Here is a 24,470-nt window from a genome sequence, read left to right on the forward strand (position 1 = left end):
ATGAATATAATGACTGATAAATGACAATTGAATTACAATGACTGATAAATTGACAATGAATTACAGATGATAAATGACAATGAATCACAATGAATGATAAAATGACAATGAATTACAATGACTGATAAATGACAATGATTACAATGACTGATAAAATGACAATGATCACAATGACTGATAAAATGACAAGATACAATGAATGATAAAATGACAATGAATTACAATGACTGGATAAAAATGACAATGAATTACAATATGATAAAATGACAATGAATACAATGACTGATAAAATGCAATGAATTACCAGGACTGATAAAATGACAATGAATTACAATGACTGATAAAATGACAATGAATTACAAATTAAATGATTAAAACTGACAATGAATTACAATGACTGATAAAATGACAATGAATTACAATGAATGATAAAATGACATGAATTACAATGACTGAAAATGAATGAATACAATGATGTAAAATGACAATAATACAATAATGATCAAAATGACAATGATTACAATGACTGATAAAATGACAATGGTACAATGAATGATAAAATGACAATGAATTACAATGATGATAAAATGACAATGAATTACAATGACTGATAAAATGACAATGAATACAATGACATGATAAAATGACAATGAATTACAATGAATGATAAAATGACAATGAATTACAATGACTGATAAAGAGTTACAATAGTCCAGCCTTGAAGTAACAAATGCGTGGACTAGTTTTTCTGTATCTGCTTAAAAAATTGCCTATCTTAGACAGAAAGGGAAGGTTTGATATCGGTCTGTAGTTGGCTAAGACCTCTGGGTCTAGAGTGGGCTTTTTAAGAAGAGGTTTAATTACAGCTACCTTAAAGGACTGTGGTACATATCCTGATAATAAAGACAGATTAATCATATCCAATAAGAATTACTAACTAGAGGTAAAACATCCTTGAGCAGCCTGGTTGGGATGGAGTCTAAGAGACACGGATGACGCTTAGCTGCAGAAATGATTAAAGTTATTTGATGAAGGTCGATGGGAGAAAAACAGTCTAAATACATATCAGGTTTTACAGCTGTTTCCAAACTTGCTGTATCAGAATGCAGATCAATGACTGTTGAGGGCAAGAGGTGATGGATTTTGTCTCTAATAGTTATAATCTTATCATTAAAGAAGCTCATGAAGTCATTGCTTTTCGGACCTAAAGGAATAGATGGTTCAGTAGAGCTGTGATTCTCTGTTAGCCTGGCTACAGTGCTGAAGAGAAACCTGGGGTTGTTCTTATTCTCCTCTATTAATGAAGAGTAGTAGGTTGCTCTGGCATTACGGAGAGCCTTCCTGTATGTTTTCAGATTATCTTGCCAGACTAGATGAAATTCTTCCAGTTTAGTGGCCATTTGCGTTCAGATTTACGTGCCTCTTGCTTTAATTTACGAGTCTGCTGGCTATACCATGGTGCTAGCCTTCTTTGTTTAATTATCTTCTTTTTCAGAGGTGCAATAGAGTCTAGAGTTGTCTGTAATGAGCCTGTAGTACTTGGCCATATTTCTAGATATGAGAGCTGCTCCATCCAAAGTGGGATGGATGCCGTCTCTCCCAATCAGACCAGGTTTTCCCCAGAAAGGTGTCCAATTGTCTATGAAGCCCACATCGTTTGCTGGACACCACCTCGGCAGCCAGCGGTGAAATGACGACATGCGGCTAAACATGTCATCACTGGTCACATTGGGGAGGGGACCAGAGAAAACTACGGAGTCCGACATCGTTTTGGCGTATTCACACACCGAGGAAACATTAATTTTAGTGACCTCCGATTGGCGTAACCGGGTGTCATTACCACTGACATGAATAACAATCTTACTGTATTTACATTTATCTTTAGCCAGCAGTTTTAAATTAGACTCGATGTCACCCGTTATTTAACTAAAATAATGTAATATTAATGAACATGAATATTAATGAGATCTGTTAAATATGAAAATGTCACACAGGAAGTGGCTTTTATTTTGAAAGTTGTGATCATTCATAAATCATTAAGAATAAATTTCACTGATCGGAATCTGATTTATTGATCAACACATGAAGATCTGTAGCATCGTCATCATCATCATCACAGCCTGAAACATGTCTTCACTTCCTGTCAAGACCTGTTGCCATGGAAACGGGTCCTCTAGGGTTCCCGAACCCAGTCAATCAGAGAGAAGGAGATGGAGGGGCTGGAGGCCATAATAAAAATAGCCGAAGAAGAAGTGATGCTGATTCACAATTCCTGGGTCAGGTCCAGGTCCAGGGTCAGGTCCAGGGCCAGGTCCTGGGTCATGATGTGGACTCACCTCAGTGTGACACACATCCTCTCTGAGTTTTGTGTTTGGCTCCACCTGCAGGTCAAACACACACTGGTTTTAAGACACATTACATTCACGTTACACTGACGTGTAATGTACGTTAATGTTAACAACACAAGATGATGGACTTCACATGTCACAGTCTGATAATATTGACCTCAGGTGTCCGTCCTGTGTTCTGGATCAGATTTACCTTTTGGACCGGTCCTGGACGTCTTTGCTGGATCATGGTTGTGTTCGGTTGTTCTCACTTCCATCGATGTGATCTCTTCAAACTCGGACTCCTCGTTCCTTCCGTCCACCTCACAGAGGTTTTGGATCTCTGGAGCACTCTGGTCAGTCTCAGCTGACTCTGGTTCTGGTCCTGTTTCAGTTGGTGGCTCTGTGTGGACCTGGACTGACTCTGGTGGTTCTGAAGGCTTCTCTGATTGGCTGGAAACAAACGAGTCAGGCTCATCCACAGCCAAAGACCGCTGTATGATCCCAGGATGATCTGATGACAGACAGACAGTCAGTCCACAGTCCACCTCACAGTCCATCTCTGTCCTCCACAGTCCACCTCACAGTCCATCTCTGCCCTCCACAGTCCACCTCACAGTCCATCTCCATCCTTCACAGTCCATCTCACAGTCCATCTCTGTCCTCCACAGTCCACCTCACAGTCCACCTCACAGTCCATCTCCGTCCTCCACAATCCACCTCACAGTCCATCTCCGTCCTCCACAATCCATCTCACAGTCCATCTCTGTCCTCCACAATCCACCTCACAGTCCATCTCTGTCCTCCACAATCCATCTCACAGTCCATCTCCGTCCTCCACAGTCCACCTCACAGTCCATCTCCGTCCTCCACAGTCCACCTCACAGTCCATCTCCGTCCTCCACAATCCATCTCACAGTCCATCTCTGTCCTCCACAATCCACCTCACAGTCCATCTCTGTCCTCCACAATCCATCTCACAGTCCATCTCCGTCCTCCACAGTCCACCTCACAGTCCATCTCCGTCCTCCACAGTCCACCTCACAGTCCATCTCCGTCCTCCACAATCCATCTCACAGTCCATCTCTGTCCTCCACAGTCCACCTCACAGTCCATCTCTGTCCTCCACAGTCCACCTCACAGTCCATCTCCATCCTTCACAGTCCACCTCACAGTCCACCTCCTCTGTCCACCTGCGTCCTCACCTTGGACTTTGCTGCTCCTCTCAGCTCGTGGTCTGGTCTTCTTAAGGTTGTAGCCTTTCCTGATTTCAGCCAGCAGGTTGTCGATGATGCAGCCCTCATCCTGGTTTGATGGCTTCACCCTGACTGGAGGACAGTTATGAATATTCATGTGATGATTCAAATAAAATTAAAAAAAAATAAAAAACCCGACCCCACCCAGCAATCGCACTGAACTTTGCACATGACACCTTATGACACTGATCTGCACTTCTGTACTGTACATATCCATTCCCCTCCATATTTTATATTTTATACCCCTTATTTTATTTTTACTTCTATACTAGTTTATCTTTTCTTTTCCATATATGTTCTGTGTATGCTCAATCCTGCCACAGTAAATTCTTGCATAGCGAATAAAATGAATTCTGATTTTGATATAATTATACATTATCACATACATCAGTGATATGTGGTTCAGGGACAGGTCTTTAATTTGTTTTGTGAATGTACAGATTTGTTCAGAAAACTGGCTAACCTGAGAGAGTCCCATTATCGTGTACCTGCTGAGGTCAGAGGTCAGTCTCTGCTGACTGAATTTAAGGTGGAATTACAGCGTTTGACTCACTGATCGTGGTGGGGTCTCCTTTTTGTTTCCTCTCCACCTCCTGCTGCTTCCTCCTCTTCTCCAGCTGCCTACGACTCCTGTTCTCCTGATGGACACATCATCAATGTCATGATAGATAGATAGATAGATAGATAGATAGATAGATAGATAGATAGACAGATAGACAGATAGACAGACAGACAGAGCTGCCCTGTGGTTGGCTGCTGACCTTGACAGCTTTGAGGAACAGTTCTCTAAAGATCTTGATGGTGCTGAAGAGTTCGTCGATGGAGAAGCTGCTGCTGTCTTCACACAGGTAGATGGACAGATCCATCCTCTTGTCCTCTAGCGTGGACAGAAGCTGCTTCAGCTGCTCGCACGCCTGCAGGTTCTCCTGAAAGCACCACAGAAGAAGAATATGACAACGCGATAAACACACATGTGTACAGCAGAAATCCTCCAGCAGGGGGCGCTCACTCTGTAGTACCTGTATGGAGGACAAATACTGCTGCTTCAGGTCCTCAGAGGAACAGGAGACCTTCGTCTCCACGTTCTTTAGCTGTTTGACCAGAGACATTATTTCAGACTGGATGGACTCCAGATTTAACCTGCAAGGACAGAGACAGTACAACGTCAGTCCAACGTCAGTCCAACGCCAGTCCGTCTGTCCACAACACTTTTTGTTCATTCTTCATTCTTGTTTTTACCCAGCAGCCTTGTCACAGATCTCCAAATCCTCGGGCAGGTTCAGCAGGTCCGGATGGTTCTGCTCCACTTCCTGTCAATCACACAAATTGAAGATGATGATAACCAGTGTGAGCAGTATAACCAGGATAACCAGTGTGAGCAGTATAACCAGGATAACCAGTGTGAGCAGTATAACCAGGATAACCAGTGTGAGCAGCGGTGCGTTACCTCCAGGATGTGGTGCAGCAGGGTGATTCTGGACTTGTTGGCTTTAGTTTCTGTGAGTTTGAGCAGGGTGCTGATCTTAAAACCCTCAGCGTTCCCCGTGTGAGTCCCCTGATGACATCACACAATGACATCACAGAACAACAAGTGACATCACATCAGGTTAGAAACTGGACTATTTCTTAAAGGGACGGAACCTTTATTGGTTGACATGCCTGTGACATCACATCACATCACGTGACATCATGTGACAGGGTTGGGGGCGGTGTGGCAGGTTACTCACATAGTTGAGGAAGTTTCCAACGCTCAGGATGAGTTTACAGAAGCTGGGCAGACGGGTGCTCTCCCTGACACCTGAACACAACATTCACACAGCTCAGTCTGTAAACACAAACCTGGTCTGTGTCAATGTCTCTACATTCTGTTTCTCATCGATCATCTGTACTGAAATAAGTACGTAAGGTCACCTATGGGCCGTTAAGGTCACCAGTGTGGGCCGTTAAGGTCACCTGTGTGGGCCGTTAAAGTCACCTGCGTGGGCCGTTAAGGTCACCTGCGTGGGCCGTTAAAGTCACCTGCGTGAGCCGTTAAGGTCACCTGTGGGGGCCGTTAAAGTCACCTGTGTGGGCCGTTAAGGTCACCTGCGTGGGCCGTTAAGGTCACCTGCGTGGGCCGCTACGGTCACCTGCGTGGGCCGTTAAGGTCACCTGCGTGGGCCGCTACGGTCACCTGTGGGCCGTTAAAGTCACCTGTGTGGGCCCGTTAAGGTCACCTGTGTGGGCCGTTAAGGTCACCTGCGTGGGCCGTTAAGGTCACCTGCGTGGGCCGTTAAGGTCACCTGTGGGCCGCTACAGTCACCTGTGTGGGCCGTTAAGGTCACCTGTGTGGGCCGCTACAGTCACCTGTGGGCCGTTATGATCACCAGAGTGTTCCACCAAAGATGAAGGCTCTCAAGGCGTCACCGACTCCACACAGGTAAGTACCTGAAACTCCCCACCAATCAGAGAAACTAAAGTCCAGATGACTACTAGGACCTTCAGATACTTTGACCTGATGACGGAAACTGATCTGTGTGTGTGTGATATACTTGATTGTTGTGTTTGTAATGTGTGTTTATGTGTATACACACTCTGGCAGGCTCGGTCCAGCAGCTCAACTTTGGGCTTCAGAGTCTCCAAAACACAACTGCTCTCCTCACACAGCAACATGCAGTCTATTCTCTGAGAGTAACTACAACACACACAGAAACACACAATTATAGATAGTTGTTAGTAGTGAATGAGTATCTGATTGCAGACAGGTGAGTTGTCAGCCCCTGCAGTCAGCAGCTTCTTTTCAGTTCTAAATTTGCCTCAAGCTAACTGAGCCTCGTGTTAACTGAGCCTCGTGCTAACTGGGCCTCACGTTAACTGAGCCTCGTGCTAACTGGGCCTCGTGCTAACTGGGCCTCACGCTAACTGGGCCTCACGTTAACTGGGCCTCACGCTAACTGGGCCTCACGTTAACTGGGCCTCACGTTAACTGGGCCTCACGCTAACTGGGCCTCGTGCTAACTGAGCCTTGTGTTAACATTTTTGGACGTTCTGCTAGCTTGTGATGCTACAGTGACTTCCTGTTTACATAGTTAATTGCTTTTTATTGGACTGCGCTACAGATGTTTCCTAGCAACAGACTCCCACATTAAAGTCAGTACCAGCTGAGACATTTGTTCAGTTTTAACCTGAGTCAGAGAGTTACTGTCAGACTGAAGGGGAGGTGAAGACCTGGTCCAGGTGTGTCTGTTACCTGACCACAGTGTTTTATTGTGTCCTACCTGGGGACGTCCAGCAGCTGCAGGTAAAACCTATCCACTGAGGCCAACTTGTCCCTGTCTGCCTGGTGTAACTTCAGGTTCTCCACCTGAGGGAGGACAGGTGAGACAGGTAGGACTGAAAAAGAACAGTCAAAGGACAAATAAGGCAGGTAAAGACTGGTGAAACAAGAAAAGGACAGGTGAAGGACATTTAGGGCACAGGTCAATGTCAGATGTGACAGACAGGTAGGACAGCAGAGACTATTCAAAAGGACAGGACAGGACAGGTAATGGACAGGTAAGAGGCAGTGAGACAAGAGAAACAAAAGCACAGAAACAGGTAGGAGAGGTGAAAGGTAGCTAGAGGACAGGTGTGACCTCTGACCTCATGTTTCTCTGGCAGCAGTTTGAACAGCTGTTTAAGAACCTCCACATCAAACCTGGACCTGTCTCCTGTCCGGATCAGAGATACAAAGTCCTCATGGGAACTGCAGGTGCGACAGGTAGAATACAGGTGAAGGGCAGTGAGACAAGAAGGCACTGGTAGAACATGTAGGACAATATAAAGACAGGTGAGACAGATGAGATGTGTGACAGGTGAATGACAAGGAAGGCGGGTGAGGGACAGGTGAAGGACAGGTGAGGGACAAGTGAGGGACAGGTGAAGGACAGGTGATGGTCCTTCAGGTAGTGTTAGGACTGGATGATGTCACTGCAGAGATGTGTTTCTATTGGCTAAGGATGGACTGAGGTAAAGAGCATGTCACCATTTGAACTGCTTCAGGAAGATGTTGACGTTCAGGCTCTTCTTGGCGTCGATGAAGGAAATCTGTGGACAGGAAGACAGTTACTGACTGGACATGAATGTTGTCCTGCAGATTGCCGAGTAAAAACTGCTGGACCTCTTTCTGCTTGGTCTGGACTTTGGTTCTGGTTCTGGTCTCAGTCGGAGGAAGACTGAAGAGCTGTTCAATGCTGCAGTAATCTGGTTCCACCGAATCTTTAGACGCAGACGTCCACAGGGACTGTTGAGCTACAGAGAGACGGACACAAAGACATCTTCAGTGTACAAGTCCTGGATCTGACCCAGTCCACACCAGGTCCACATTCACGAAGGTTTAAACAAGCTCACTGACCCGTCAGCGCTCTGGACGGGAGTTTCTGCCAGTTCAGCTTCTTCATACGGAGGCTGGGACAGGGGGCGGAGCCAGGCGGAGGGGTGGAGCTGTAATATGACCTGCCCAGACTTTCGGCTGCGCAGGCTGAGATGGGAGGAGGGGGCGGAGCTCCCATACCAGGTAAGGGAGGAGGAGGGGGCGGAGCTCCCATACCAGGTAAGGGAGGAGGGGGCAGAGCTCCCATACCAGGTAAGGGAGGAGGAGGCGGAGGTCCCATACCAGGTAGGGGAGGAGGAGGGGGTGGAGCTCCCATACCAGGTAAGGGAGGAGGGGGCAGAGCTCCCATACCAGGTAAGGGAGGAGGAGGAGGCGGAGCTCCTATACCAGGTAAGAGAGGAGGAGGCGGAGCTCCCATACCAGGTAAGGGAGGAGGAGGCGGAGCTCCCATACCAGGTAAGGGTGGAGGATGGGGTGGAGGAGGAGCTGCTGAACTGGCAGCCGTGGAGGCAGCGTTGATGCTGCACTCGGATTGGTCAGGTAGGTAAGTCTGGATTGCCCTGTCGATGGTTTGGATCCGGTGATTGGCTGAGAGGGACTTGTGGGGGAGGAGCCTTTCCAGTAGGCAGCCAGCAGAATCTAAGTCAGCTACAAAGCACAAGCCGATTGGTGGATTTGGAGCGCAGGGGTGAGATCATGAACCTGATTGGATGGTTAGAAGAGTGACACCAGAGACTTACAGTTCTGGGACAGCAGGGTGGCGCGGTCCACTAGCAGCTCCAGAGCTAACCACACCTCAGACCTGTCTGCATCCACCAACAGCAAGGCCTGAAGGATGGACAGCAGCTGGACTGAGGATGGACGACTGGACACCTGGACAGAGAGGACAGAGGGTGAATATTGTAGGTGTCGCAGGTGTTGTAGGTAGAGGTCGTAACTGTACCACACCTTGGTGAGCAGCGAGGTGAAGACCTGCTGGTGGCTGCTCATGTCGATGCCTCCGTACAGTCTCTCCATCTCGTCCTGGTCCTCCGTCAAAGTGTCTTCGAACGCATCACACTGAATATTCAAGTCATCATCCCCCGTCTCCCTGGAGACAGACAAACAAGCAGACAGACAGACAGACAGAGGTCAAACAGACAGAGCGAAGCAGGCAGACAGAAACAGACAGACAGACAGACAGACAGACAGACAGACAGACAGACAGACAGACAGACAGACAGGTACCTCAGTCTGGGCAGCAAATCCAGCAGTTGCAGTCCTGAAACAACAATATTAAAGTGAGACAGAGATCTGCAGTGACTGCCAGACCAACCCCATGACAACCAACTGTTACCATACCATACAACTATTCAAAAGCTCCATGGCAACCACTATGGGATGATAATCACCTATGAACAACCTGGAAACTATTCATACAGTTCTTGGTATTAGTACAGCTATGAATACAGTTTGTAATAGTATTAGGGTTTTCTTGACATCGTCTCTCTGACTGTACTACAGTCAGTCCATTTCATCAGTGGCTCGTTGGCGTCGTACCGATGAATTCCTGTCGCACTCGGTCCCTCTTCCTCAGGTCTTCTTGTCCCAACACGAGTACATTGACAACGCTCATCAGGGTCACCATGTACGGGACGTTGTCGGTGGCATGGAGCTCGTTCATGATCACACTGAAGCGATACTGCTGCTTCTTCAGACTCTGAACACAGACAGATTGTTAGAAACAACCAACTGCATCTTCAACACACACGAACGCTCACAAGTTCAAACACTGAACATCTGTTTGTATATATGAGGCACACAGAACCCCAAGTCCAGACCTGCAGGTCCAGAACCACAGGACCAGATCCAATGTTAGCAACCTTCAGTAAACAAAGGCCTGGGACAGACAGAAACTATCAATCATCATCCGGTTCAAACAGTTCCTGTACTGACATTCAGTAGCAGTTCATTTAGGCTACACTTCCACACCCTGCAGAATCAACTGTATTATCTCTTATCATGTAACCACACAATACCAACAACCCACCACGCCCGCCTATGTGCCCCATGATGCACTTCAGCAGCTGAACTTTGCTGCTGCACCATGAACAAAAGTCTTGATAATGGTATTAAAGCATCCAGCACCACCTGTGAAGGATTTGGGCATCTGAAACTTGACTGCAAGTCTCCACTCATGGTTGCTAACATCAGAAAGCTAACATGCTGATGTCCACCGGGTGACCATGTGTCCTGGCTCCATCACATGTAGCGCACCTTGTAGTGGTCCAGGGCGTCCAGACCCAGGTGGTGTCCCTGAGGGTCGAACAGAACCAGAGCCGCCAGCAGCTCAAACACCTGCATCTTTACCATGACGTTAGACGTGTCCAGAGCTGCAGAGACATAGGTGAACACAGGTCATGTGACTCCTCAACAACCAATAGGAACAGACAACATGAGTCAGGAGTATTCGTTCACCTGAAGAACCAAAGAAAAGGAGGGAGCGTCAACATGGAGACGACAGAAAGAGAGAAGATGATGAACCCACCCTGGGTCAGGGTCCTGACGTAGCCCTGGTTGTCCAGGATAAAGTGCAGTCCTTCGGATGAGTTCATGACGGCTCGGATGCAGGCAACACAGGTGAGCTGCAGCAGGGCGTCGGCAATGCGAGCGCAGCCACGACCGGACAGTCGCTCTAATGCCTCCATCAGCAGGTCCAGACCACGCAGCTCCAGGAACTGCACCATCCAGGCCTGATCACTGGCCTCCAACCGCCGCCGCAAACCAGAGTAGTTCACCACTGTGGGGACCTGAAGGGGACACGGAGCCGTCAGAGACAGGAAGTGAGACAGAGACAGGAAGTCCCTTTCAGCGTCCTCAGATTGAAAACTGCATCATGTCAACCTCAAGTTATGATGTCATTTCCTGCAGCAGACACTAGGTGTCAGCAGTCCTACCTGCAGCAGTCGGATGCAGAGTTCAGGGTCGGCGTTCTCCAGGTTCGCCTCCAGCGTGGCGTCGTGGTCGTGTGCGGGACTTCCTGTCACACGGTCCTTCACCGCCTCCCATTTCGTTCTGGCTGCCATGACGAACAGAAGCTGCAGAGAGATGACACCAAAGATCTGAAAACATCCAATTAGCTTAAGCGGTCTGTGGAGCCAGAACTGTGACTGAACCTTGGCATTGAACATTTCATGTTGGCATTGAACGTTAGTCATCTGCACTGATCATTAATGCTGGTATTGAATATGGCGACGTTCCCATCAGTGTTGACAGCTTGGAGTGACAGAGCTGACTGTGCAATGCTTGTCAGCTGATCTGTCTGCCACGTGACTGTTGTTGGTATTTCACTGTATAAAAGAGTCTTTATGTTCAGAACAAGCTGATCTCAGTTCAGCTCAACTCTGTTTTTCTCCTGGATACAGTGACAGCAGCAGATCTGAGGTCAGAGTTGGAGCCTAACACCACCTGCTGTGTATCTGCACTGACACGTCATCGAGTGCGCAACGTGACGTGACATCAAACACCAGGTGTGCGCCGTAGTGACGTAAAGCTGAGAGAGGCTCCAGGTTGGAGTCCATGTTCCCTCATTGATTGAAGACTCGTTCATGTGTTTCCCAATGTTGGATCGATGCTGCCTGTTACAGTGATGTGTCAGCTGATCTCCGGCTCCATCCAACAATCTGTTTATATGTGAACTCTTTACATGAGGCCTTCACAGTAACTTTCTGTTACATTCAGATTGTTAAAGTATTTTAGAGAAATCAGATTACCTGTAGAACAGGTGCCGGATGAGAGCTCCAATAATTCAGGTGTTTCCATTGAAATGGACAGGTGTGAAGTCCTTCACGTTATTTGTTCACATGAACGTTCAAACGGTGGAAACGGCTCAGATTGCTCCTTACCGTGACAGAAGGAAGACCGTGTCTGTCTCCTCCGTGACAGTCAGACAGGTCTTGGTTCTTGTAGTTCAGGACAGCCGCCCCTTCGGTCCCGGTTTCTCCGTGAGAGTGGAGGGGAAAGGAAAATGAATAAATAAGTGAAATCAATCACGAACGGCTCACTCTGTTTTTAAATAAGTTTTTGTCTCCTCCGCTCAAACTTGTTCAGTATTTAAAGTCCAGACAGCTGAGAAGGTCTCTGCGCTGAGTCACAGCCAGCTGACTGCGGTCCTCTAATACGTCCGCATGATGCGTGGGCGGGGTTGAACTCATGACCACATGGACTCTGTTTTTGTCTTTAAATCTTTATTTTTAAACCTTCATTGAACTCAATGACGGCCACTACAGCCATGAGCAGCTACTAGACGCTGCTCCAAGAAAACTTTCTTAAAGTGAAAATCAAAGTCAACACAGTCTGTAACAAGTTCAGCCCTGAAGAGATCATCTCACCATTTCTAAGACCAAACATTTCTGACATTAAAGGTACAATCAGTGAGCCAAATGTTCACCAAAGGGAAGCCTCGTCCACCACCAACATTTAAACACAGGACTGGAAGTTGTCTCCGTCCTACACAGAACACAGAGACACTGAGGAACCAGGCCAGAACCCAAACCCAATCCCAGGAAAAAGAGGTTCAGTGAATGTGGTGCTGAAGGTGTGGAGGTGGATCAGTGTGTCAGAGCAGACTCTGTAGAAGGACAGAGAGCCAGCAGGACAGTCCACATACACTGCTACTCTGTCAGAGACCGAGGACGAGAGCTCAGTTCTTCTGTCATTGTGCCAGACAAAGTAACCATACTCAGAGCAGCTCAGTCTCCAGGACTGATGGTTCCTTCCAAACACACACTCTTCATTGTCTCCTTTCCTTCTGATTCCTCTGTAAGTCACTGCTATATAAACTTCTCCTCTCCACTCCACCTCCCAGTAACAGCGACCGGTCAGACCATCTCCACACAGCAGCTGACAGTAGCAGTCAAATCTGTGTGGATGATCAGGATACGACTGATCCTCCTCCACACATGTCACCTTCCTGTTGTTGTCTTCCAGTTTGAGGTATGTGCTCACTGTGTTTGTGTCCAGTGTGAGCTGACAGAAATCTGATGGAGAGAAAAAGACACAACACAGCAGCAGTTTATCATCAGACACATCTGAAGGGTTTATGCTTTGTGTGTTTGCTGCTGTTGTTCATTTCTATAAAGTTTAATGATGACACATTCTGTCAGGCATGTTTTCATCATTAGTCAAAGTGAATCCACACTTACACTTCTTCAGACCAGGTTTTAACCTCTGCTCTCCACCATGGTCCACCCTGGAGGAAGAAGCACAGTCACAATGATTTTCTATACCAGAGACCAGAGTCTGGACATGAACTCAGGACTCTGGTGTCACAGTCCTGCACTTTGTACGCCTACCATCCACCTCCTTGTGACTCCAGTTACATAAATGTAGTGTTTCATTCACTCAAATGTAGTAACATACAAACATCATTTCTAGGAGACAGAGTTGATCTCCAAAGTTATTACAGTATTACACAATCCAAAACATAAAGTGTGTACAGAAACACTTCATCTCTGTGGAGTATATGGATGCTCAATTGACAGTCAGACTGTCGACATAACACATGTTGTGTTTCTACAGAGATGTGTTTTTATGGAGAAGTGTGATATTCAGAGTATTACTGAATGTTTTGCAGTCAGACTACGCCACCTGTTGGTAAAGCATAGATGCAGTGGGTGAGTGACAGTGTGTACCGTGCTGGTAGTAAGTACACAACAGAAACATTAAAGTAAATGAAAAAATAAAGGAAAATACAAAGAAACACAGACACCACTGTTTTTTCTGAGGAGCTGAAAGACAAGTGGACAAGCAGAAACAAGCTAAATTGGCTAAGTTAACTCAGGAAACATGGTGGTCATCATTGTGGCAAGCATGGCAGTAAACACTCCCAGCTTCTGACCCTGAAACTGATCTTGGTTCTGTTGGACATCGCTGGAATAAATGGTTTGAAAATTACAATCTTCCATCTCTCCAGGACCTGAACACCTCCAGGACTCTGAGGCATGCAGGAAAGATTGTGGCTGATCCCTCCCACCCCGGACACAAAGTCTTTGAGACACTCCCCTCTGGCAAGAGGCTGAGGTCCATCAGAACCAGAACCTCACAGCTGGGTTCAGGAGAATCTGGTCGCTCCTGAAGGATCCTGATGGAAACAGAGAATTGATGAAACAAATGTGACTTTCAGTGTTAATCTGTTCATTTGTGTGTTTTGTTGGACACCTATGACTTGTCTGATCTTCTCACGGTACAGTCCTCGTAAACAGGATCACCTGCTGTAAAAGCTTCTGACGGTTGGACAGCAGCAGGCGTCAGAGATGCTGTTGTAATTGTTGTTGTTTGAGCTTCCAGTCAGAACTTCCTAAAATTACCCAAAAACTACATTTACTATACATGTATTTAAACATGGATGGATGGTGCACAGGTAATATTCATGCTGATGGACATTATTGTCTCTAATGCTGTGACTGGCACAGTCCTGTAATCCATCCAACCTTTGTGAAGCTGGTAGGAGCTGATTCAGTCTGTGCTCATTCTTTAGCTTCACTGTATACGGACAGTGTGTTAGTCTACAGTGTGTATGAGGACAGTGTGTTAGTCTACAGTGTGTTAGTCTACAGTGTGTATGAGGACAGTGTGTATACATTGTACATATATAATAAATACATACACACTGTACTGATGATGTATTTGGTTTTAATGAGGAACATAAGTCTGAGCTCATATAAACATGTGTACACACACACACACACACACACACACACACACACACACACACACACACACACACACACACACAAAGTGGACTTGTTTCTATGTACAACAGGTGAGACAAACACGGCGTACAGATGGACAGAACAGCCTGTTAACAGTGATGAACATGATGTGCAGGTGGTTCAGTGGTTAAACAGTAGTCACAGGTTCAAGTTCCAAATGTGCCACTGGGCAACTAAAATAAATACAGATGTTAAGCTGTAAAACATTAGTTGTGTGTTTGAAGAATGAAACCTGACTCACGAGGAAATAACTGAAAACATAAAAGGCACAAAAATAAAGAAATACATCGTTACTATAAAATAAATCAATCATAATTTATGTTTTTACCTTTTGACAATAAATTCTGTGGAGGGAAAGCAAAGCCACAGCTAATCTGAATGGCTGTTACCATGGAGACGTTTGTCATCATTAATGTGTTTAAATATGCAATTATATTAATATCAAATATTTTGATAAAAGAAAGAGACGCAGACAAACATTTAGATCATTTTCTTAAAGAAACAGTTCAACATTTTAAGACTGACAGCTCGTGGAGCTGACCACAGACCGTAGAGGGGCCAGGCTAACAGTTTCCCCCTGCTTACAGTCTTTGTGCTAAGCTAGGCTAATCATAAAGTTGTTTTTTAGAGATGTGTCTGAACAGAGAGCTTCGGAGAGACGACATGTCGTGGTTAGTTATGTCGTAGCACACAGATGAGTAACTAATGAGACTCCATAAAATCACAGAGAAACAACTGTACAGAAAATATTCCGGATTTGTACTTTGTGGACTGTAGAAAGATATTTACAGATTTTCAGAGATTTATCTACAAAACGCCCGAGAGGACGCTGGGAAAGAGCTCATAATCTAAGTTTGTTGTTTTGGGATCTTTTAGATGTTTTGTCTTGTTATAATACATAATTATAATTAGTAAGCACAAGAATTAGTTTTATTCTTCCATGATCACAGCAGAAGAAGCAGAGATAATCTGTGTTGTGTTGTTGATGTTTTATATTTGCTGTTCAGTGTGCTCAGCTCAGATTCTGGAACTTGTCTCTCAGATTCTTCACGATGTTCTGCTGACCGCCGTCTGTCTTCTGTCCACAGTCTGAGCTCGTCTTCTGGGACTCGTTGTCTCGTTCGTTTGTTGCCGTGTCGGCCTCAGCTTTGGCTTTCACCTCCTCCCTCTGTTTATATTCATCAGACTCCTGGTAGACCCGGCAGCGGTCGATGACAGCCATGATGGAGATCTTCTCCCTGCTGGTCGGTGAGCGGATCTGAACGTAGTTGTCGTCCTTGTCGTCTTCTTCTTTGGTGGTTTCCGCAGGCTCTGACTCGGCCTCTGGAAGCTTCTCCACGACGACGATCTTGTGTTCGGGGTCGTTTGGTAACGGTGCCTCAGCTGCGACATAGTAACCGCTGTAGTTGCCATTGGCAGCCTGGTCCTGGAGCTTCTGCAGCTCGGTCAGCTGCTCTCCGCTCAGCCGAGGGTCCAGAGAATTGGCTCTGTGGAGCCGCTTTCTGCGCTCTTCTCTGCTGGTGTCCTGAAGCTTGAATGAAGGAACCTCCTCAGAAGCTCCGTCAGGGAGGAGGAGGCTGGAGGAGCAACTGGAGTGCCTCCTCAGTCCACCATCAAACATTTGCTCTGGGATGGAGCGACTCCGGCTTACAGGGCTCTTCTGGGAGCGACCATGCTCCAAGTATTTGGAGCAGAGTTCTCGGACATCAGGCCAATTGAAGCCCTCGATGGCGGAGGACTGAGGTGGGCTAAGGGGGCTGCGGGAGCGAGCCCGGCCCGGGGAGGCCACTCTCGAGCTGCCTAACGAGCTGCAGGCGAGGCCGGTGGTCAGAGATCGGATCTGGCCTGCATGGCTCAGCGGCAGAGTCAGGTGGGGTTTACCTGAAAGACATCACACACATCATCAACACACTTTAAGACTTTGTCAACGTTGTCTAACTGCTCGTTGTAAGGACTGACCCTGATCACGTCACAGTACCTGTGCTCTCCTTCTCCTCCAACACACAAGGTAAGCTCTTCTTGCTGATCAGGATGCCCTGGTTTCGCTGTCGGACCACCGGTTTGGTCGTTTTGATTCGCTGGCTGTACTGACGAGCTAGATGGAGGACTTTGCTCTTCGTCTTGTCTACGTCATCCAGCTGGTTTGAATCCTCACCAGGTCGATCCACCTCTGCCTCAGCCTTCAGCTGGGCGACCCGAGGAACTAGTGCCCTGAGGACGAAGGCCTCTTCCCTGAACGCCTTCAGACTTCCTGTCCGATGCTTGATGGGCGATGGACTTGTGGATTCCTCTGTGATGGTGCTGAGGTCTGATGCTCCGCTCTCTCCGTCACAGGTCTTGTTTGGCGTCATCGCTGTGTCCGAGCGGCAGACGTCGTCCGCTCTGGAGTCTCTCTGAGCTTCTCGACATCGCTTGTCTTCACTTCTGGTGATCTCTCGCTCCATTGTCTGCCAGATCTTGATCATCTCAGACGACGGTCTGAACTCTTCATCCTCAGATAGATTGTCCCGCATGCTCTGTGATCTGGACCTGTGGCTGTCCTCTGAATCTTCTGGATCTGTGTTTCTCTGATCGGACTTCAGAAAGTCCCAAGAGTCACTGGAGACCATGTGACCCCGGGTATCTGTGGGCAAAGCTGAGTTTGACTCCGCTGAAGAAGTCTGCAGAGTGGAGGATGTGGTGGAGGAGCATGGGGTTGTCTGAACAGGTGCATCCTTTGGGATGTTGTTGAACCTGCTGACGGAGCTCCTAACCAGCCCAGACGGGATGTACGTCAGGCTCTCTCTACGCTGGAGGCTGAAGGACGCGTCCTGGTTCTCAGCGTCCTCATAGTAACTCTTGATTTTGCCAATCAGTAACTGGTCCTGCCTGGACAGTGTCGAGTCCCGCCTGCGCCGAATTCCTCGGTCAGTGTCAAAGAGGCTGTCATCCCGAGGAGACAGCAGGGTCAAGTCTGCCACGGCGAAGGTCTCCGTTGCATCAGAACAGCCACTGCTGAGCCGCAAAGGTCGATCGGTGGTATCGGCACTGAGGCTGAGGCTGCTGCCGGTCCTGCTGGGCAGCCGTGGTGAAGCACAGCCGAGGGAGCGGGTGTCGTCCTGGCTGCCTCGTTTGATGCTGTTGGTGAAGTGCTGAGCGATGGCGCTGGCTTTGTCCAGGACAGAGGAAGGAAGGATGCTGCTAGCTTCACCCTCTTCTTCCGCTGCCCCCTTTACATCGTCCTCCTCCTCCGACGATGATTCCCCGCTGCTTAAAGTCTTTGAGTCTGAATCTGGCGTGCCAGAGGACAGATTCTCTGCCGGCTCTAGATTCAGTTCTTTTGATCTTTGAGGTGACGCTGAGATCCTCGGAGGCGTAGAGGCCAACCTGTCCAGATCAGAGGACGGTTCTGGTCCAGGGTGTTCTGCAGGTTCAGACGTCTTCTCCTGTGGCAGCTGTACTGTGGAGGCCTGGAGAACAGGAAAACCCAGAGCAGGACCAGAATATTAGAACTGTTACCTGGCCCGTGTTACCTGGCCTGTGTTACCTGGTCTGTGTTACCTGGTCTTTGTTACCTGAGGTGTGTTACCTGGTGTTTGCTACCTGGTCTTTGTTACCTGGTCTTTGCTACCTGGTCTGTGTTACCTGGTCTGTGTTACCTGGTCTGTGTTACCTGGTCTTTGCTACCCGGTCTGTGTTACCTGGTCTTTGTTACCTGGTCTGTGTTACCTGGTGTGTGTTACCTGGTCTTTGTTACCTGGTGTGTGTTACCTGGTCTTTGCTACCTGGTCTTTGCTACCTGGTCTGTGTTACCTGGTCTTTGCTACCTGGTCTGTGTTACCTGGTCTGTGTTACCTGGTCTGTGTTACCTGGTCTTTGCTACCCGGTCTGTGTTACCTGGTCTTTGTTACCTGGTCTGTGTTACCTGGTGTGTGTTACCTGGTCTTTGTTACCTGGTGTGTGTTACCTGGTCTTTGCTACCTGGTCTTTGCTACCTGGTCTGTGTTACCTGGTCTTTGCTACCTGGTCTGTGTTACCTGGTCTGTGTTACCTGGTCTTTGCTACCTGGTCTTTGCTACCTGGTCTTTGCTACCTGGTCTGTGTTACCTGGTGTGTGTTACCTGGTCTTTGTTACCTGGTCTGTGTTACCTGATCTTTGTTACCTGGTGTTTGCTACCTGGTCTGTGTTACCTGGACTGTGTTACCTGTTCTTGGCTACCTGGTGTGTGTTACCTGGTCTTTGTTACCTGGTCTTTGCTACCTGGTCTTTGCTACCTGGTCTTTGTTACCTGGTCTTTGTTACCTGGTCTGTGTTACCTGGTCTTTGTTACCTGGTCTTTGTTACCTGGTGTGTGTTACTTGCTCTTTGTTACCTGGTCTGTGTTACCTGGTGTGTGTTACTTGCTCTTTGTTACCTGGTCTGTGTTACCTGGTGTGTGTTACTTGCTCTTTGTTACCTGGTCTGTGTTACCTGGTGTGTGTTACTTGCTCTTTGTTACCTGGTCTGTGTTACCTGGTGTGTGTTACTTGCTCTTTGTTACCTGGTCTGTGTTACCTGGTGTGTGTTACTTGCTCTTTGTTACCTGGTCTGTGTTACCTGGTGTGTGTTACTTGCTCTGTGTTACCTGGTCTGTGCTACCTAAACTTTGTTACCTGGTCTTTGTTACCTGGTCTATGTTACCTGGTCTATGTTACCTGGTCTTTGCTACCTGGTCTGTGTTACCTGGTGTGTGTTACCTGGTCTTTGTTACCTGGTCTTTGTTACCTGGTCTGTGTTACCTGATCTTTGTTACCTGGTCTTTGCTACCTGGTCTGTGTTACCTGGACTGTGTTACCTGGTCTTTGCTACCTGGTGTGTGTTACCTGGTCTGTGTTACCTGGTGTGTGTTACCTGGTCTTTGTTACCTGGTCTGTGTTACCTGATCTTTGTTACCTGGTCTTTGCTACCTGGTCTGTATTACCTGGTCTGTGTTACCTGGTCTTTGCTACCTGGTCTGTGTTACCTGGTGTGTTACCTGGTGTGTGTTACCTGGTCTTTGTTACCTGGTGTGTGTTACCTGGTCTGTGTTACCTGGTCTGTGTTACCTGGTCTTTGTTACCTGGTCTGTGTTACCTGGTCTTTGCTACCTGGTGCTACCTGTCTAAGCGATGGTGATTTCATGACTCTACCTGCTCACAGGTCGCTTTAGTTCCAGCTGGCTTGTCTTCTTCAGGAAGTCGTCCATTTTTGTCGACATCAGCGTCCTTCAGCAGCAAAACATCCAACAAATACAATGAAACAGATCAGATGACGTGATGTGATCAACACACAGACAGCCAGACAAACAGGTGGACAGCCAGACAGGTGGACAGACAAACAGGTGGACAGACAGACAAACAGGTGGACAGACAAACAGGTGGACAGACAGACAGATCTTATTAGTTGTTTTAAACCTTTAAAGGGTCACTTCACCAAACCAGAAAAAACAGGTCCTCTGACAGAACCGACAGCGAGTTTCATCTGGACGGATCCGAAGTTTAAATCTCAAAATGTGACATTCATGACGTCAGCAGCAGGTGGAGGCAACTCTCCAATCAGAGAACCAGAAGCCAGTGACGTCATTAAAAACAAACAGGAAGTAAATCAGACCGTGGATTGATGTGAGGAAGGTTCTATCAGAACTGTGTGGAACCATCATGGACATTTCCATGAGGAAACAGCTGAAAGAAAAGAACTTAAAGAACACATGATGATGGTTCCACAGAACCAGAAATCCTGTTTGGATCAAGGAACATCAGAGGAGAACCAAAACCAAACCAAATGTGAAAAAAAGAAAGAAAAATACGACTTCTTTACAAAGAGTGAGAAACTGAATCTGGAGGAGAACCTTCATGTTTGGGTTCTACATGAGAACATGTTCCTCGGTTGGTGAACTGACCCTCGTCTCTGAACCCACATGTGCAAATAAATGAAGCAACGCAGCAACGAAGCACCACCTGAGCGCCGCCCTGTCAGCTGGTTTTAGCTGTTAGTTCCACACGTGAAGCTCATGCAGCAGATGACTGAGCTCCGTCAGATCTGTGACTTTAGTATGCTGCAGATGGACCACACGCAGGATGAAGACCAGGCCGGCGGCAGAAAGCCTCACCGTCACCACGGTAACCCCGGCTGAAAGCAGAACCTGGGCCCTGTAATGCCAGCACGAGATGGCAGCCAGCAGGGAGCTGGCGAAGTCGTCTACCTGCTCGTCCTCCAGCAGGTTCTGATCCGGATCGCTGTCCTCTGCCACCGTCTGATGAGACAACCCCCCCGCCTCATCCTCCTCCTCCTCGGCAGTCCGGTCAGCCTCAGACCTGGTGGTGGGCTGACCCGGTGCCACCACCTCACTGCCAGAGTGCTGCAGGACACCAGACAGTCCAGATGGTTCCTGATGTTCCACAGTGTTGCCAGGTGTTTTCCAGTCCTGACCCACCTGACCCAACTGACCCAGATCTGACCCAGTCCTGATCCAGACCTGACCCAGTCCTGACCCAGACCTGACCCAGTCCTGACCCAGACCTGACCCAGACCTGATCCAGACCTGACCCAGTCCTGACCCAGACCTGACCCAGATCTGACCCAGTCCTGATCCAGACCTGACCCAGTCCTGACCCAGACCTGATCCAGACCTGATCCAGACCTGATCCAGACCTGACCCAGTCCTGACCCAGACCTGACCCAGTCCTGACCCAGACCTGATCCAGACCTGACCTGGTCCTGACCCAGACCTGACCCAGACCTGATCCCCTCACCTCCACATTAGACACACGAGCTGCTAACATGCTAACACCAACATACATGTTACATGTCGTCTCCTTGAGCTGGTAGCACTTCCTGTTAGCACTTCCTGGTAGCACTTCCTGTTAGCACTTCCTGGTAGCACTTCCTGGTAGCATGTCATCCTGACTCAAAGTACAGGAAGTGATGTCACTGAACGTTTCTTACCTTTGAGTCGGCTGCTGACGGGCAGTGATGAGCGGCGGCAGAGGAAGAAGAGCAGACATGATGAAGGTTAAAGGCAGCACACACAGTGAGGCACTTGAACACATCACAGACTGAATCAGAGGACAGTGAACGCACCATCAGACAGGAAGCTGTGTTTATCTCCGCTGCTCTTCAACGTCTGTTTGGTCGGTTCTGAAGAAGAAGAAGAAGGACAGCTGAGTGTGTGTGTGCGTGTGCGTGCGTGTGTGCGCGCGCGCGTGTGTGCGTGTGTGTGTGTGTGTGTGTGTGTGTGTGTGTGTGTGTGTGTGTGAGCATGTGTTTACCGGACTGTCGTCGTCCCTGGCGGCTGTTACGGTGAATCTCTTCAGCCTGACAGGACAGAGCTTTCCTCAGCCGCTCAGGACTGTAGCGATACCTGTGAGGGTCTACAAAGAGATTTACTTCATTCACACTGCAGCTGCTTCAGGCAGACCACCTTTGAGCTGCACAGCGCCCCCATCAGGCCAGGCATGGTGCTGCAGGCTCTTTCAGAGAGTCACACCTGTCACTTCTTTTACATTAAAAACAGCCTAATTAAAAGGAGGCAACCCACCTAACTAAAGAGTTTAAATCAGTTCAAATCAGAGCAGCATCCAGCCCCAGGTTGTTGACAACAGGCCTTGAACAAATCAAATCAAATCAGATTTTATTTGTACAGCCCCAAAGTCACAAAGTCCATTTTCCTCTGAGGCTTTACAATCTGTACAGGGAGTGACACCCTCTGTCCTTAGACCCTCGGTTCCAGTGAGGAAAAAAACAGATGACCTGATCTTCTGAAGGAGGGGTTCCAGCAACACCTGTACAACACCCTGATCTTGGCTATGAGACCAGCGCTGAACCCAAACCTCTCCATGACCTTCCAGAGGAAGCCGTGTTCAACACGATGTAGCATCCATCTCTGTGATGTTCTGGACTCGGACTGGACCAGCACAGCCCTTTAGTGTCCTTTTTGTCTTGAGGATTTCCCGTGGACTCACACACTCAGTACAGCATCTCCAGATCCTGACAGATCTGCTGATGTCATGTGATGTCACGTGTGACATTGAGTGTGTGCTGCTGACAAAAAGGCTTAGAACAGTTTAATAACTTTAAGCCTTAATATAATCTGAACAGGTGAGTTCTATAAAAGTCCTATTACAGACTTCTGGAGCCAGCCTCAAGTGGAGGTTAGAGGAACTGCAGTATTAACATGTGACACAGAGGATGGAGCAAAACAAACTGTTTCCTGTTTCCTGTTTGTCGAGGTGGAGAACAAACAAACGTTTACTCACATGTAGGGTTCATTTCCAAGATGGCGTCTTTAGCCTGAAACACAAGACAACAAACTTCAAACATCTGCAGGTTCTACTGGTTCTACTGCATGTTCTGCTGGTTCTACTGCATGTTCTACAGCTGGTTCTACAGCTGTTTCTACTGCTGGTTCTACTTGCTGGTTCTACTGCTGGTTCTACCTGCCGGTTCTACTGCATGTTCTACTGCTGGTTCTACTGCATGTTCTACAGCTGGTTCTACAGGTTCTACTGCATGTTCTGCTGGTTCTAGGGCTGGTTCTACTGCAGGTTCTACTGCATGTTCTGCTGGTTCTACAGCTGGTTCTACTGCTTGTTCTGCTGGTTCTACTGCAGGTTATACGCTGGTTCTACTACTGGTTCTACTACTGGTTCTACAGCAAGTTGTAACAGTCACACTGGTGTTCTGACCTTCTGTGGGATGATGGCGTGGTGGTTCTCCAGAATGATGCGTTTGATGTGATGAGCCCACAACTTCTTCTCCTCCACCGTCTTCGCCTGGAAACAAACCAAAGTCCTCAGGACAGGTGGAGGACAGGGGGAGGAAAGGTGGAGGACAGGTGGAGGACAGGGAGAGGAAAGGTGGAGGACAGGTGGAGGACAGGTGGTGGTCTCACCTGGACGGTGTGAGGCTGTTTGGGGTGTTTGTAATGAGTAACGCTGAAGCTCAGAGAGTCTTTGGCACTTTCAATCAGCATCAGAGTGGAACACTGAAAACACACAAATAATCAATAATCAGTCGTCAATAATCAGTCGTCAATCATCAGTCATCAATCATCAATAATCAGTCATCAATAATCAATAATCAGTCATCAATAATCAGTCATCAATAATCAGTCATCAATAATCAGTCGTCAATAATCAGTCATCAATAATCAATAATCAGTCACAGATAATCGATCATCAGAAAGTTTGAAACTTCTTTGTTGAGTCGTCAATGGTGAATAAAAAGTTTGTTCAACTGTGACTGTATTAATTATTTATTGATTCTTTAATGGTTCTTCAATGGTTCTTTGATGATCCATTATTGGTTCTTTATTGATTCATTAATGGTTCTTTAATAGTTCTCTGCTGATAAATTGAAGCATTCATTGAAAACAATGTTGTGTTGTTCTCACTGAGATGTGCGTCTTGTAGACGTAGTGTTCTCCGCGGCGTTTGGTGATGAGCAGCATGCGGTCAAACAGGAAGAGCGTTCTTTCGTTTTTAGCTCGATGAACTTTGAAGGTTCCCTCCAGAACCAGTTCTCCATACGTGGTGAGGTCCGGACCCTTCCAGTTCAGCAGCAGAGACTGAACCTCCTGAAGAAAGCACAAGACCAACACTGTTAGCATAATGAGCATTCAGGATCTTAATGTTTTTAATGCCCTCAGTTTGGTCTGGCAGGAACTGCTGGTCAGTTATCCTGTGAGCTAAGCAGCTGGTCAGCGGTCCATCCTGAAGTCTCCTGGTATGAACTGTTGGTCTCTGTAGATCATTTCATAAAGTCCGATCTGCTCTGTGCATAAATAAA

The 24,470-nt window shown here is 47.6% G+C and overlaps 2 protein-coding genes across 17 annotated transcripts in view; both read right to left on the bottom strand.

Moving 5' to 3' along the window:
* Positions 1-2,237: 2,237 nt before the first annotated feature.
* On the bottom strand, positions 2,238-12,084 carry LOC104934450 (inverted formin-2-like). Of its 5 annotated transcripts, none has more exons than XR_003461908.1 (23): positions 11,090-11,425; positions 10,871-11,011; positions 10,462-10,723; positions 10,191-10,306; positions 9,474-9,633; positions 9,162-9,195; positions 8,883-9,024; positions 8,675-8,807; positions 7,956-8,582; positions 7,722-7,852; positions 7,587-7,648; positions 7,205-7,307; positions 6,841-6,926; positions 6,157-6,257; positions 5,311-5,381; positions 5,031-5,138; positions 4,823-4,893; positions 4,603-4,723; positions 4,345-4,509; positions 4,137-4,221; positions 3,533-3,655; positions 2,542-2,780; positions 2,238-2,381 (listed from the first exon to the last, which is right to left on the bottom strand). XR_003461908.1 is itself a non-coding variant. In XM_019266659.2 (23 exons), exons 2-23 carry the CDS (start codon positions 10,997-10,999, stop codon positions 2,338-2,340), a joined length of 3,174 nt encoding a protein of 1,057 aa, XP_019122204.2. In that variant the 5' UTR covers positions 11,000-11,011; positions 11,819-12,084; the 3' UTR covers positions 2,238-2,337. The 5 variants fall into 5 exon arrangements, 4 of the variants coding, with proteins under 4 accessions (XP_019122204.2, XP_027131977.1, XP_027131976.1 ...); XM_019266659.2 differs by lacking the exon at positions 11,090-11,425 and adding an exon at positions 11,819-12,084 and having other exon boundaries at positions 2,542-2,841; XM_027276176.1 differs by lacking the exon at positions 11,090-11,425 and adding an exon at positions 11,687-12,084 and having other exon boundaries at positions 2,542-2,841.
* A 2,505-nt stretch (positions 12,085-14,589) lies between these two features.
* Positions 14,590-24,470, bottom strand: part of LOC104934449 (pleckstrin homology domain-containing family G member 3) — a 34,488-nt gene continuing 24,607 nt past the window's right edge. For 8 of the 12 annotated variants that reach the window (XM_027276173.1, XM_027276172.1, XM_027276170.1 and 5 more), the window contains 11 exons: positions 24,076-24,258; positions 23,575-23,667; positions 23,369-23,455; positions 22,940-22,973; positions 21,953-22,054; positions 21,765-21,821; positions 21,630-21,643; positions 20,794-21,042; positions 19,835-19,909; positions 16,665-18,135; positions 14,590-16,567 (listed from right to left, as the gene is read on the bottom strand). In XM_027276173.1, coding sequence (XP_027131974.1) covers positions 15,699-16,567; positions 16,665-18,135; positions 19,835-19,909; positions 20,794-21,042; positions 21,630-21,643; positions 21,765-21,821; positions 21,953-22,054; positions 22,940-22,973; positions 23,369-23,455; positions 23,575-23,667; positions 24,076-24,258 — 3,234 coding nt within the window. In that variant the 3' untranslated portion in view covers positions 14,590-15,698. The remainder of the gene's footprint in view (positions 16,568-16,664; positions 18,136-19,834; positions 19,910-20,793; positions 21,043-21,629; positions 21,644-21,764; positions 21,822-21,952; positions 22,055-22,939; positions 22,974-23,368; positions 23,456-23,574; positions 23,668-24,075; positions 24,259-24,470) is intronic. The other 4 variants (XM_019266700.2, XM_027276169.1, XM_019266702.2 and 1 more) reach the window with 4 other exon arrangements.

This window comes from Larimichthys crocea, unplaced genomic scaffold, assembly GCF_000972845.2.
Source record: "Larimichthys crocea isolate SSNF unplaced genomic scaffold, L_crocea_2.0 scaffold322, whole genome shotgun sequence".
Taxonomy (NCBI): domain Eukaryota; kingdom Metazoa; phylum Chordata; class Actinopteri; family Sciaenidae; genus Larimichthys; species Larimichthys crocea.